The 14890-nt window shown below is 35.6% G+C and overlaps 1 protein-coding gene across 3 annotated transcripts in view; it reads left to right on the top strand.

The window, feature by feature from the left end:
• LOC136027231 (PDF receptor-like) overlaps positions 1-14605 on the top strand; it is a 214135-nt gene extending 199530 nt beyond the window's left edge. For all 3 annotated transcript variants that reach the window (XM_065704286.1, XM_065704287.1, XM_065704288.1), the window contains exon 12: positions 9669-14605. In XM_065704286.1, the coding sequence (XP_065560358.1) occupies positions 9669-9857 (189 nt within the window). In that variant the 3' untranslated portion in view covers positions 9858-14605. The remainder of the gene's footprint in view (positions 1-9668) is intronic.
• The last annotated feature ends 285 nt before the right edge of the window (positions 14606-14890 follow it).

The following is a 14890-nucleotide window of genomic DNA, read 5'->3' as shown; positions in this document are numbered from 1 at the left end:
CTTAAAAAGGCAACTAGAACTTTTAATTTTTAACGAACGTTTTTATTAGTAAAAAATATCCGTAACTTAAGAATTAACTTACGTAACAAACTTTTATATTCTTATATTTTTGATTATATAAATGAGGGGGTTTGTCCCCTCGTTAATACCTTGCTCTTCACACTAAATCTTAAGTTTTGTCCCAATTCTTTAAGAATGACACCTGAATCAGATAGGCCGTAGAATAAATAGATGAAATTACTGAAAATACTTTAGCATAAAGAGCGAAATATTTATCTCCTCCTAAATACCTCGCTCTTTATGCTAAAGTATTTTTAGAACCCCTCATATGCGTAATATTCTCTGTTCGTTTTAAGTTTTAATGCTATTCCTTACTTTCAATTGAAAAAACTTTTTCATGTTTATATTTTCATTTTTTTTTAAAATAGTAATGCTAGGAAATCCTGCACCCTTTTCATTGAATTTCTCTTCCCCCATGAAATATTCCTCCAAGGGAAGATCCTCCCACATAGCCCCCTCCCTTCAACCTCACACCCAAACCAAAAAATCCCCCTGAAAACGTCGGTACATTTCCCAATAACCATTACTGTATGTAAACATCGGTCAAAGTTTGTAACTTGCAGCCCCTCCCCCCGGGACTGTGGGGGAGTAACTCATCCCCAAAGACATAGTTACTATGGTTTTCGACTATGTGGAACCAAATGGCTATCTCAAAATTTTGATCCGTTAACTTCGGGAAAAAAATGAGCGTCGGAGGGGGCCTAGGTGCCCTCCAATTTTTTTGGTCACTTAAAAGGGCACTAGAACTTTTCATTTCCGTTAGAATGAGCCTTCTTGCAACACTCTAGGACCACTTGATCGATACGATGACCCCTGGAAAAAAAAACAAAAACAAACAAACAAATAAACACGCATCCGTGATCTGTCTTCTGGCAAAAAATACGAAATTCCACATTTTTGTAGATTGGACCTTAAAATTTATCTACAGGGTTCTCTGATACGGTGAATGCGATGGTGTGATTTTCGTTAAGATCGTATGACTTTTAAGAGGTGTTTCCCCCTATTTTCCATAATAAGGCAAATTCTCTCAGGCTCGTAACTTTTGATGACAAAGACTAAATTTGATGAAACTTATATATTTAAAATCAGCATAAAAATTCAATTCTTTTGATAATCTTTTAGCATCGAAGTTTCGTTTTTTAGAGTTTCGTTTACTATTGAGCCGGGTCGCTCCTTACTACAGTTCGTTACCACGAACTGTTTGATAACATAATCAATAAGGTTTGCTGTCTTACCATCACGTGAATATCATATCAATTTATGGGCCATTTTGTGACCAAAGACCGTATTGGTTATAACTAGGTTGTTATACCTACAACATATCAAAAGCCTATATGCCATCAGTTGGTTCAACGGGAGCATATACTACTATAACTGATACCCTGAACTTTTTAGTCATAAAATGAGCAATTAGTATTCTATTATTAGTATGATTCATTGCTTTGCCACGAAAATATTGATTTTTAATTATTGAGCCAAGAAAACTTTGAAAAGTTGAATCACAGCTTCGCATTTACGGATAGTTTAAGAAATTTACGTAGGGAAAAGGGGTATTAATATGTGGAAAACTAATTCTACAGCATCCAACGCGCCCCCACTAAGACGAATGGCCAGAATCATCTCATCCTTGGTTAAACATGATATAAAGGTAATAAATATGAAAAGGTTCTTCTACTGAAAGTAAGGAGCAGCATTAAAACTTAAAACGAACAAAAATTATTACGCATATGAGGGGTTTACCTTCTCGTTATACCTCACTCTTTACGCTAAAGTATTTTTAGTAATTTCAACTATTTATTCTAGGACCTTGTGATTCAGAGGTCATTGTTAAGGAATTGGGACAAAATTTAAGCTTTAGGGTAAAGAGCGAGGTATTGACGAGGATTGAACCCCCTCATACACGCAATAAAAACGTACGAATATAGAAGTTCGTGTAAATTAATTCGTAAGTTACGCATTTTTTTTTACCAATGAAAATGTTTTCAAAAATTAGAAGTTCTAGTTGCTTTTTTAAGTAATCAAAAAATTGGAGGGCAACTAGGTCTCCTCCCTCGCTCCTTTTTCTCAAAATCTTCCGATTAATTGCAATTAATTAATATGTGAATTTCGTTTTAATTATTTATATGCGGAGAGCCAAGATCAAAACATGCATTAATTCAAAAACGTCCAGAAATTAAATAAAAAAAACAAGTTTTTTTAAATGAAAGTAAGGAGCAACATTAAAACTTAAAACGAACAGAATTTACTCCGTATATGAAAGGGGTTTTTCCTCCTCAACGCCACGCTCTTTACGTTAAAGTTTCTTACTGTTTTAAAAATAGAGTTAAGAGAAAGAGTCAAACTTTAGCATAAAGAGTGGAGCGTTAAGGAGAAAAGCCCCTTTCATATACGGAGTAATTTCTGTTCGTTTTAAGTTTTAATGTTGCTCCTTACTTTCATTTAAAAAAAATATTTTTTTTTAAATTTAATTTTATTATAAACTGAAGACAACAATAAGTGAATAAATACAAAAAAGAGAACAAAATATAAAATATTTTTTTTAGGGGCAAAATAGGAATGGACTCAGAAACAGCTCGAGGAGGCCATAATCTGGATGGAGAATGGCGTTTGGGAAAAATACTTGCCATCCGACGGTTTGTTTGTATATGTTTTGCAAAACGGAGGCACAACGAAACCCTCCTGCACTCAAGGCTTTCCAAACTAGTTTTTTTCGGAGCAGAGAGTATGGCATCTTGCGTTCCTTGAAAATTACTCGCAAGGCTCTTTTTTGGATTGATTCAATTTTTTTTCGATTCTTCGTGAGAGATACCAGGGTGCCAAACAGGACAAGCATATTCAAGATGCGTGTGGGCAAAAGATGTGTAATTCCTGAAGGAATAGGAAAGGGGACGCTAAATTTATTTAGGAACTTAAGGAAGAAGATAGACACATTAGCTGTGTGAATGGCGCCTTTAAGGTGGATATCCAATTTTATATTTGGAGAAATTGTGAGGCTAAGTAGTTTAAATGAGGACACAGACATTTCAGGAGGGATGGGATTAAGAAAACAGGGTAAGAATTTGAGAACACAAATTGTCATTATCATGGACTTAGAGGGGTTTACTGTTATGTCAAGGCCTCATCTCCAATTTCAATGAGGTTACTCATAGGGTCACTTGTGAAATTTCTGAAGAAAGTTTCAACAACCGTTAGGTCGTCAACAAATTTCCATCAGCCAGGAAATGCCTTCGCGAGGCTGCTAATGACTGGAATAAGGAGGAAACATTGGAGAGTACATTGACTATGCCATTTTGGAGAGGGAAAGGATTTGAATAATGATTCTGGCATTTGAACTGCGATATGTTTATTAAGAAGGAGGCAACCAATTTTACCAGTAAGCGATAAATATTGAACTCGCTGACAAGTTTCGCAACTAAAATATTGTGGTTAACAAGGCAAAATGCTTCCTGAGGGTCAATAAAAATTAAATTTAATCAGGAATTAGGCTTTTTGAGGATTTTCCTATTGTGGTCATTAAGAGAAATGAGGGTTATTGGAAGAAGACTTAGATTTTAGGCTCTCAAATTGCGTCAGGTCAATAAAAGGCAGGATTTTTTCCTTTAGCCAATCCACAAGGAATCCTTCATAAGGTTTCGAGAAAATAGGAAAAAGGGTTAATAGGACGAACGCCTTCAAAACCAGGCTTTCCTTTTTTTTCAAAGGGTGATAAAACCTCATTTCTAAATTGTAAGAATTTGCCCGGACTCAATAATATCGTTAAATAGAACAAACAAGGGGTTAAAAAGGAAACGACTGAAGGCAATAATAAGAGGAAACGGGATTAACAAAGGACAAACATTTGCTTTTCTTTGTTTTTCAATTCTTCTTTCTATCTCAGGCGGGGAAACAGTGGGAAAAGAAGCGGAAAGGGTTCCGTTTGGTAATTGGTCAGACAATGGTAGAAGGCTCTTGAATATGGTAGCGAGGAATTAACTTAGATTATTGGCAGTAACATCAGGGGACACGGGTAGATTTAAATTAAGCTGCTCAAGCCTCCTGTTACACAGCTTCTTAACCTCGGAATACCAATTTTGTGGTTTATTAGTGAACAAATTTTCGACCTTATTTTTGTAGTACGATTCTACCAGTTTATGAATTTCTCTATTAATTAGTTTTCTTGGTTATTGGCTTCATCCGGTTTACAGTTTTTGCGAAGCTTCAATTTGGTTCTAAATAGTGTTTCTATAGTTTGATTAATATGGGATTTATCACTAGAGCACCCGTCAAGTCTTTCTCCGGAAAACAAATTTGATATTTATTAATTAGCTTTTTGTGGAACGTCGCCATTTTCTCATCACGATTTTAAACCTTAAATATCAGACCAATCTTCAATATTCAGCCACATTCCAAAAGAAAGAACACCGGATATGGTGTATATGGAAGTAGTGGCCCATTAAACTTTGGAATGGGATTATTTGATTGGAAGTTAAAATTCTAGTTCTCTTTTTAAGAGGCGAAATTGATCAGAGGGCAACTACTTCCCTCCCACGCCCTCTTTTCTCCGAATGCACCTGATCCAAACTTAAAGACAGCCATTTTGTTCAAAATAGTGCAAAGATCATATTAAAATTTCTCCAGGATTTACACACCTTCCCTGATAGTCTGGGGCAAGGGTTGTAAGTTGGACCCCAGGGGTACATATGGTTTTCATTGAAGAGACGGTCATGTAAACTTTGGAGCAGGGTCATTTTTGAAAATTGAAAGTTCTTGTTCCCTTTTTAAGATTCAAAAGTCATCGGATGGCATCTACCTCCCTTAAAAAAACAAATGACTGTGGATAGTCAATTTAATTGAAATATACTGATATTTTTCCTTAAGGTTTTGATCATTTTCTGTTTATAAAAGTAAAAAAGGTGAAAACATTTCAAATGTATTTTGTTTTTAGTAAAGCGCAAATTGTGTTCTGGTCTTGAGAAGGCAAAATGATTTTCTCAATATTTTGACTGGATACGTTTGGAGCACGGGGGAGGAATTTCCCCTTCATATATCTAATAACAACATTTTATAAACAAAATACGTTTAAAATGTTTTAACTTTTTAAACTTTAATAAATAAAACTTCAAGAAATATATTTTTGTATATGTATACTAAACTGACCATCTACAACCATTTTCTTCTGTAAATTGCAAGTTATGTTCTAGTCTTGGGCAGATATAGGGGTTATCAAAGACATAATTTCCAAATCTTTCAACTACGCTGAACAAAATGGCTATGTCAAAATTTTGATTATCTGTGTTTTGGGAATAAATGGCCGTGCAGGGGGCTTGTCTACGGGCATACCTATGCTACGTACGCCCTATGCTTGAATACACCTATCCTATCTGGGGCCTGTCAGTATTAAGAACCAACTATTTAATGCAAGAACTGGAATCAGTCCAAAAATGGGCAACCAGGATCATCCTGAATAATAGAGACATTTCCTTGCACGAGGTCCTAGCAACCCTCGAACCCCAAAGTTTGGAGCTCCGTTTGGTTGACCTTATCCTGAGGTTCGGCAAAATGCTGCTGTCTAACCCTGCTCACCGTTAAATTTTACCCCCAGAAGACCTGACAGTCAGCCGTATGAGTCAGAAGCAAAACTTGTGCCTGTGCGTACTAGGACCAACCGCTACCAGAACTCTTTCGTACCTTTTTTTTACGTCAATATATAATAATGCATTATGACATATTTTGTATTTCAACATAAAGTTAGCCATTTGAGCTACGATTAAATAAACGATTAAATAATTGATTAAATAAACCTTCTCTCTCTTTTTCTTTCTCTATTTCTCTCTCTCTTTCTCTCTCTCTCTTTCTCTCTATATTTCTCTCTCTCTCTCTCTCTCTCTCTCTCTCTCTCTCTCTCTCTCTCTCTCTCTCTCTAGTAAAATAACAAAAACCTCATAAGTCCACTAGAAAATATTATTCTGCAAAACAAAAATTGCACTTATTTAATTTACATCAAGATAATTTACTTGAGTATTCCCTATTTATAGAGGAGGTAGAAGTCCCCCATCTCCCCACCATAAGCAGTTAAAGTTTCAGCTGTGAAAATTTCTAGATTATAGGCGAATAGAGTATTTTCTGTAATCAGACATTACTTACATACTTACAGTTTCTATTCAATTTTATTGCTTATAATCTGAACCATAAGAAGAATCGACAGTCTTTACTGAATAGATTTAAAAAAAAAATCTCAATAAAACTTTTGGTTTCAATAGATTTTACAATCAGCATTTTATTTTCCATACCTAAGTAACTTGGCATACAGTTTAATATGTTTATTATTTTACTTGCACTGAAGTAAAGGCTGTATAAAGCTATCTTGGAGATAGATTATGATAATATATTTCGAAATATGTTCTTAAAGAACACGTTTTTACAGGTGGAGGGGGCAGAAATCAGATATTACTCCAGAATACAGTTTGTTTTGTCTATTTGGTTTGTTGATTCTGTATAGCGTAAGTAAATAAACCTGCAAAATTTGAGCTCACATGGAAATCGATTCATTCCTAAGCTAATTGTGTTGCGAGAGCAACACTTTGGTTTTGTCCCGTTTTTCTTTCTTTCCTATGTGTCCGATCTCAGCTTATTCCTGGAAACTGGTAAAGGTCTAACCTTTGCGGTTTTTACGGAAAGTGTGGACCTCAGGCCGGATTGATGAATATGACATTACATTTTGGGAAGCTCCGCAGAACTCTTGCCTGGGGCCAAAAAAGAATGATTTTTGCTTGTCCGCGAGCCAGAGCCTATGGTGTGCGAAGTGAAGTGGAGTTATATAGCCTATGTCAGAGAGGAGTATCTGAAGTTGTGCAGCCAATTTTCATTTCATCAAAGCATGTTTCTGCTTTCGAGTGGAAAGCTCCGTTCTAGCAGGCAAGCAGGCAGGCACCAAATTCAAATTGAAGATGGACTAAAATCTATAAGTGTTAAATATATGCGGCAGTTACCCGGCCCCACAGCCAATATATCTTCTTTGAGTGATAAATAAAAAAAATTACAGAAGCAAAAAAGCGGCATTTTCCCACGGGTCCGAAAGTGCTGCCGTGATTTTGGCTGGGTTATCATTTGGTTTTTCGGACTTGGCATTGACGTAGAGAAACGTCATCAGATACCTCTTAAACTTTTAGAAGTTCTATCATTGCTAAAGAAATTGGAGCTTATCCTTTGCTCCTTTCTAAGTGGTGACGTTAGAAAGTTGGCCTACGGCAAAAAAAAAATCAACTTTTGAACTAAGACAGATAGAATTTTTTTTTCGACGGCAATCGATAGCTCTTGATGAGATGATCAAAGCATATGTCATCCAGTATTTGGTACAAAAATTCCTTCATGAGATTTACTAGTTTGAAAGTTTCAAGGGGTTGACAACTTCAGTAGTAGGGTACACACTGAAACCAAAAATAAGCCAATACCAATTGTGAGACATGTAGGGGACTTGTAAGGAAAGGTCAGCTGTTAGCTCATAATCATCTTCGGCAGTGAGGGGTTTGCAAATTTCGCTATTTGGTGTACCTATTATTTGTTTCCAGTGTATTTGATGGTAAGACCGAGTTGGTTCCAGTGATAAGACATGTAGGTGACTTGTAAGTAATATTCGTCTGTTAGGTTACAATCATCTTTAGTGAAGAGATGTTTGTAACTTTTGCTATTTGGTGTAGCCTACCCATTCTCACTGTAACCTAGAATTAAGCGTCTAAGCAACAGGTACAAACGATAACGTAAAACAACAAGGCAGTTTCGTAATAATTATAGAGTGTCATCTATAGGATTATGATCCTGAAAAGTTACGGATAGCTTTATAATACCAACTAGATTATATAAGATATTTTTCCAAGTTTTCATCCGTCGCGATGTCTACGATTCAAAAGGATATAGTTCAACTGGCTTTAAAGTCAATTTAGTCCCTTCTTTCGATACTATTTTGTTGTTGTTTTTTCAATGCTGAGGAATAGCCTTTGATCATGTGATTACTGATTGATAGCGAAGAAACAAAACCAAAGTGTTGCTCTCGCAACACTTTAACCGGCGAAGCTGGACAAAGGTTGCCGCAACTCTTCTTACACTTCTTATTATAGTTTTACTTATGAACAGTAAAACGAAAAAAAATATTAGTCCAAAAGGTTACATGCAAATGGATGAAAGGTCAAAATACGCCTTTATCTCTAAATTTAGACAACTAGAAGCTAAAAAAGATTCTATTGTTACTGAGTAAAAGCGAATATTTTTCAGAATAAAAATGAAATCCAGATTTTATAACTATTCAATGACTAAATTTGTACCATGACAACCCAAAATCTTTATTTTATCTAAAAAATGTCGATTTTTTCTTAAATCAGGGAATAAAATGTTTAAGGATTCTAGTAAATCTTTAGTCATATTTGGTTTGAGGTATTTTTTGCATTTGGTAATTCTGTCCTTTTCTTTTTCTAGAGCTTTTAAAGATTAGAAAACTGTTTCTAAGCTTTGACATAGGTTGGGATACAGGGAAGGAGAGCTAGAGGGTTGACAACCTCACTAAAATACATTCTCAATTGTCATCAACGCCTTCGCAGAATTTCAGCTTAATCAAACCTCATTGATATTGATTGCAAGATCTAATTTTTCCCAGTTTGATCCTTGAATTTTGATCTGCACAAACCAACTTCTATAAAAGAACTGAAAAGTTAACACTTTTTCAAGAAAACCCAAACCCTTTAACACCCATATATCTTTTTCCAGATACAATTTCAAAATGAAGCCCAACTGTAAAGAACCATAATTTTCTCAGAATGGCAGCTTTTAACTGTTTTTAATGGAAATCAGCAAACAAATCATGTAATGAAACTTTATCACCTGAACCAAAACTAAGTTATACCAGTGTTTAGCTTGTCAACACGTTGGAGTAGTACTCTCTCTAATTTGAGTCTAATAGATCTCATCTCGAGACAGGAAAGATTAAAGAAAGTAGAAGAAATGCATTTTTTTTTAGATTTGGCTACTCCTGATCTCTCTCGGAAAATATACTCTAATTCTCCCTTCTCCCCATTTAAAAGGACCACAGGAGACGAGCCAGATACTAAATCATAGGCTCAGTATTAATATTAAAATAATTCTTGATGAGCCCGTGGTAGAAGTCGTGTTTAAGGGTGTTCTGCTAATGAGCTAGGTGAATTAAGTTTTCAAAAATAGATAGAACCTAGATTTGCGTGGTTCTATGAAGAAATATATACAACCTTCAATAATAAAGACAAAAAGTTCAAGCTGGGAGGCCTTAAGTTACTTCATCTATCTCTCAGTCTCGGCTACTTCCAGGACTTTAACCGTGTTTTGAGCCAAATCCAAACCTTAGTTCGTAGCAGTGCTCATTTTTATAGAATCTTTCAAGCCTGAGAAGTCAGAAAGTTGGGAGTGGGGACAGAAAGATCTTTCTGTGCCTATATTTTAATTGTAAATATAGCTTTTATCGGGTTGATGGTTTCGAAATTTTCTGGCCATTGTTTTGGTTCCAGATTCTCATGGTTTTATTAATCTAGCTCAATTGCTTTTAGAGTCCTATGGCTTGAACTTTAGATGATTGTCTTAATTCTGACACCCTTCAATTTTTTTTTCAGGTCACATTTGTCGTTGGTAAGAAGATACGCGATTTTGTGAATAGTGAAAAAAGGAATAGACGCGGAACAGACAGCACAGTCTTATTCAAAGTTTACAGAAGACAATCCCCTTTCAGTGCTAATGATCAGACCACTCAAGATCAAGCGCCAATGGTGAAGGACTCACTTATTGTCAGTACAAATCTTTAAACACAAACTGCGTGCAAACCTTTGGACTGAATTGAATTTTCCAATCTTTGCAGCCCTTAACGAAGTCCATTCTTTTGCAATTAGACCAAAACTTGGTCTCCAGTATCTGAGGAATTCGCTACGAATTGATAAATTAAATGAAAATTTGCCAAGTTTGAAGTTTGATTAGTAAAACCATGAAGTTTGACCAGTGTAACTGAGAGATCAACGTCCGACGAGATAGACGTCCACGATCACTTGGATTGACCAAGAGTAATACCAGTATTTTAAAGTCCTTGTAATATACGATGGTTAAGCTCATGGTGAAGCGCTGAGAGTTCAATGGCAAGGGAAATTGGGAGAGCAGATGAACTCTCAGCTACGCTGGTGCTCTTGTTTCTGTGTAGAATTCAATCAAACTTCAAATTTGGTAAGTTTTTCGTTTAATTCATCGATTCTACCCCAAAGTGGAGTACCTTAGCTATGCTTTTGAGTTAAACTGAGATTTTAAAATTCACCATGAGCTAAACCATCACTAACCATCAATAATGTCCTATTTGTAAAAAGAGGCTATTATACGAAAATTCATTTATAGCAAGATGTTTCGAACACAGCAAATACAAGAAAGAAATGACGAAGACAGATAACTCTCGTTCACTTTCTATTGGTTTGTTGTAGAACCCTTGCTTTAAAGACATTGAGGTAGACCTGATGCTATGAGCACCACAAACACTGAAATCTATAACTGCATGAATTATCACTTCTTAGATTCATCTAGAAATAGATGAATTGGACCCAGCAATTTGAGGCTTACAGTATGTAAGAAAAATCGCGTCGTCTCTATTTTGATATTATGTCATTCTAATTTAAGTAGCTAGATGCGTCACCGGACAAGAGGAAGGCAGAAATTTAACCACTGATTTGTTGTTGTTTTTAACAATAAATTGATTTGAAAAAAAAACTTTCATCGTCATTATGTATCATATTGGTATGTGACGAACTGGCCTAAACCTAAACTCTTTCAAAAGCTTATAAAATCAATAAAATTACAAATTTTTGTTCTAGTGTCTTTGGTTGCAGATTTTCGATATACGAGGCTGGTAAACTAAAAAGATCGAATTCGTGTTTTACATCTTAAATACTAGAAAGCTGGAGAAGACTAGGCTGTCTATTGAAGACACCTCTCATGAGCTTCTTGTGATTTAATTATTGCCAAACTGAAGTCTTGGTAAAATTGCCGATAAACTAGTGGATGCAGCATTAATGCACTATATCCAACACCTGCGGGAAGAGGCTCCGTAAGAAAGGTCAAGGTCTCCAGTAGAGATGCCTCCAAGGGTTGGGTCACGTTTCTTAGAGTTGATTTTTTTTAATATAAACCCTTTGCTGGTGCCTATTCGAATCCCACCATTCATCCATAATAATATATCAATTATGCAAGGAGAATATCTTTGGCGATAAAAACATTGTCGGAGACGACGTAAGCCGCTAGGCGTAACGTCTTTTACAATTGATGGTGCAAGATCGATTTCTGTGGCAAAGACAAAATTAAAAATATCGTCTGGTAGAATTATGGGAATTCCTACTAAAAGCAAAATACCAGTTGCCTGATCCGTTTCTACCTTCTAAATGCTGTTCAGAAGCAAACTAAATGGAGGAATGCATAGAAAAATGAGGCTTCCAACTCGTTGCATTTGCATGTACAGAAAAACATTCTGGATCTGGTTTCCAAGAAACAAATGGCTGAATCTGAAAATTTCAACTAGTTGCAAACAAATCAATGTCTATCGCTGGGATACCAATTAATTCATGATTTTAAATATTCAATCTCCTTCTTTTCTATTATCAAATTTTCGAGATACTTCATATGTGACATTAGCCACTCCAGGAATTTGTTTTGCAGATAACTACCCTTTACCCTGACAGCACTAGCTGCCAAACCTAATTTGTGAAATAATTACAAAACTCAGATTTTAATCCTCTCTTTTTATTTATGTAAGCTACTGTGGTTGTATTGTCTGAACACAGCCGAGCATGCATGCTTTTGCTATCCTGAGCAAAGCTGTTTAATCCCGGATAAACATTGATGTCAAATTCCCTTTCTTCTAAGAATCATTTACCTGTAGCCGTTTTCATGGATGGTTTATCCATAAATGCCCAGCCTAGTTTTTTATGCATCACTACACAAATTTATGCCAACTGATCTAGGCTCAATTGATTGATCCGCCATTGCAGTTCCGAACTTACATCAGATGTTAAAGTTAGCTTGGCCGCAGAACTGCCCTGCGCGTGTTTTTGTGCTTCAGCAGTCAAAAACTTCACTTTCCGGTAACAGGCCCAAAGTTCTGCAATAGATTGGACGGGGTGCCTCTTTCTGCTAGTGGCGATAACAATACCCGTACCCTTGCATGTTTTTGGTCTTCCAAATGGTTTTTCCAGATCCATAACAGATTTGACTTTGGATAGTGTTTTGCCAATATCCTTGCCAAAAAAAAACAAAAAAAAACTCAGTCACTTTGACTTCAGGAGAAGATAAGGCCGATGCTACCATGGGATCTGGACTCACTTTTAATGTCTTCGTATAACGTCTTTTTAGACTGAGATCATAATCAGTGAGGCCAAGCATGGGAACTGCATCTGTTAGGTTTTTGAGAGCCTTTTCTTTCATGTCATGATTTTTCAAACTAAAGAATTGCATTTAAAGCATAAGTTTGAGTGAGCAATAGTCCACTGCACTAGAAGTGCCTTGGAATCCCACTGTTTATCCCGTGGTAAGAGAGTGTCCCAAGTTTTACGTTTAACCTTTGGAATAACAATTTATAGGTAATCAAAGGCCTAGTGTGGTGCTGGTACTCAAATAAATCCTTCAGCTTCCCTATTTCCAGAGGGTCAGAGATAGCTTTGTTTGTAAATTTAGCCAGTTTTTTATAAATCTTGGGACCTTCCTTGGTAACAGAACGTCCTTTAGAATCATTTTTATATAGAGCATCATTTGGCGCGCTTTCTTTTAATCTCTTACCTTTGTGCTTTTCCAGAGAGCCCTTCCACTTTCTGTCATTTATGCGGTTATAGATTTCTTATGGAACATGAAGAGCCAGTTCTGGTGATTTTAAAACCTATTTGCGGGCTCGGAGAGCTAGATCTTGCGTTACTAAAACTAATTTCAGGGCTCCGAGAGCCGTATCAAGCATGAATTCGAAACTATCCGCTGTTGGGAAGGTTAAAACAGAACACCATAGTCGATTCCTGACTATTAAGCTTTGAAACGACATCCCAAACTTTTTGATTTTTTTACGCAGGATAATACGCATTGATCGCGAATCTAACAAAAATCCAGAAATTATATTTGTTGGCTTGAAATAAGAACCGACTTTTCCTGTTGTATGACAAACTCTCAATTCTGATAGTGAGTTCTATGTTTCATGAAGGTTGTTTTGACATTCTGAAAATAACCTTTACTTCCCAGAAAGGCTGAATCATCCAAATAAATAACGGACGAATAGCCTTTGTCAAAGTAGGGAGAAAATGGGTATCATGAGTTTCGTAAGAGCCCTTAGGGCTCCTTACAGTCACTTTGGCACACACATATAAAACCAGCCACAATCTTCTTCAGCCAAAGCCACATTTGATCATCAAGATCAACAAGACATAAATAATATAAAAAAGTTCAACAGAGGCCATGTAATGATTTTTGTCATTAAAAGAGCCATAGAGTAACCATTTAACTGTAGAGTTTCCATTTTGAAATGGCAGTATTTAACGCTTTTGTTTAATTCTTTCAAATTCAGAATAAATCGGGAAGAACTATTTTTCATCGGACCGTAAAAACGGGAAAAATACAAAGTATTATGTTTGTTCTGAACCCGAAACTTCAACAATAGCACCTTTACGCAATAAAATATATATTTCCTTTCTTATAAAGTGTAATTCTTTAAAAGTAAAACTTTCGTTCTTTGCTTTCAAAGCGTTCAATGGTGTTTTCTCAAATTCAATCTTAAAACCTGAAGCTAAAATATTCAAAATATTAAAATCGCAGGTTATTGACTGTCTTTTTGAAACCAACCTACTAATTCTCCCCGTTTTAGTTATTAGCCAAATATTGTAACTGGCCAGTGAAATTTACAACAAAATCCTTAAAATAAGGGGCAGGGTATGCTAAATAGTACATACCAGCTAATTGTGATCTCATTTCCAGAAATTATGGAGTTTTGGCATTTCTTGAGGTTCCAGGCTCTGCCTGAATGAGCGTGAAATTGCCTTCTAAGCTTCTCACGATCATAATGGTAATCCATGAAATTGTCCAACAAGCCAATCACTGTCTTAACATAACACAGCAGAAGCAAAGTATGTAATTATACTGTGCATTACAATTACTCATTAGGGGAAAGCCAACATCAACTGGTATTACTGTTGCTCAATCTGTGATTGCGGAGGTTTATCTCACTTTAACTCGAAAGCGTAGCTAAGATGCTCCGCTTTGGAGTAGAATATCAGTTAAATAGTTTACTTAGTTAATTTTGGAACGTGTGAAATTTGAGTGGTATATAAAACCGGGATAAAAATGCGTAAATATAAACCCTAAGAGATTGTGGACAAAATTTGAACTGTGTTGGCATAACAGTAGGTGTATATGTGTTGGCTAGACATGACACGCTTTTAGAAACCGTTGAAAGTTGATTCCCTTTTCATTATCCAAAAATTGACTTTATTCGATTTGTTACCTTAATACTATCATCCTGGATACAGCCCTATGTATATATATATATATATATATATATATATATATATATATATATATATATATATATATATATATATATATATATATATATATATATATATATATATATATATATATATATATATATATCAAGCGTAATTCCGATGTTTATTCCAAAATTATTATCCAGATACCTTATTACTATCCTGTTGTAGCACAGTGGATTGATGCTCTGCTTGGCAGAGCATCACCTTAATGCTATCACCCTGGATACAGCCCTGTACATATATTAAATAAAAAAAAAAAAGTTTTTTTTAACTGAAAGTAAGGAGCG

Source organism: Artemia franciscana, chromosome 5 (assembly GCF_032884065.1).
Source record: "Artemia franciscana chromosome 5, ASM3288406v1, whole genome shotgun sequence".
Taxonomy (NCBI): Eukaryota; Metazoa; Arthropoda; class Branchiopoda; order Anostraca; family Artemiidae; genus Artemia; species Artemia franciscana.
The sequence above is the reverse complement of the archived record's forward strand: the minus strand, read 5'-3'. Positions and strand labels throughout refer to the sequence as shown.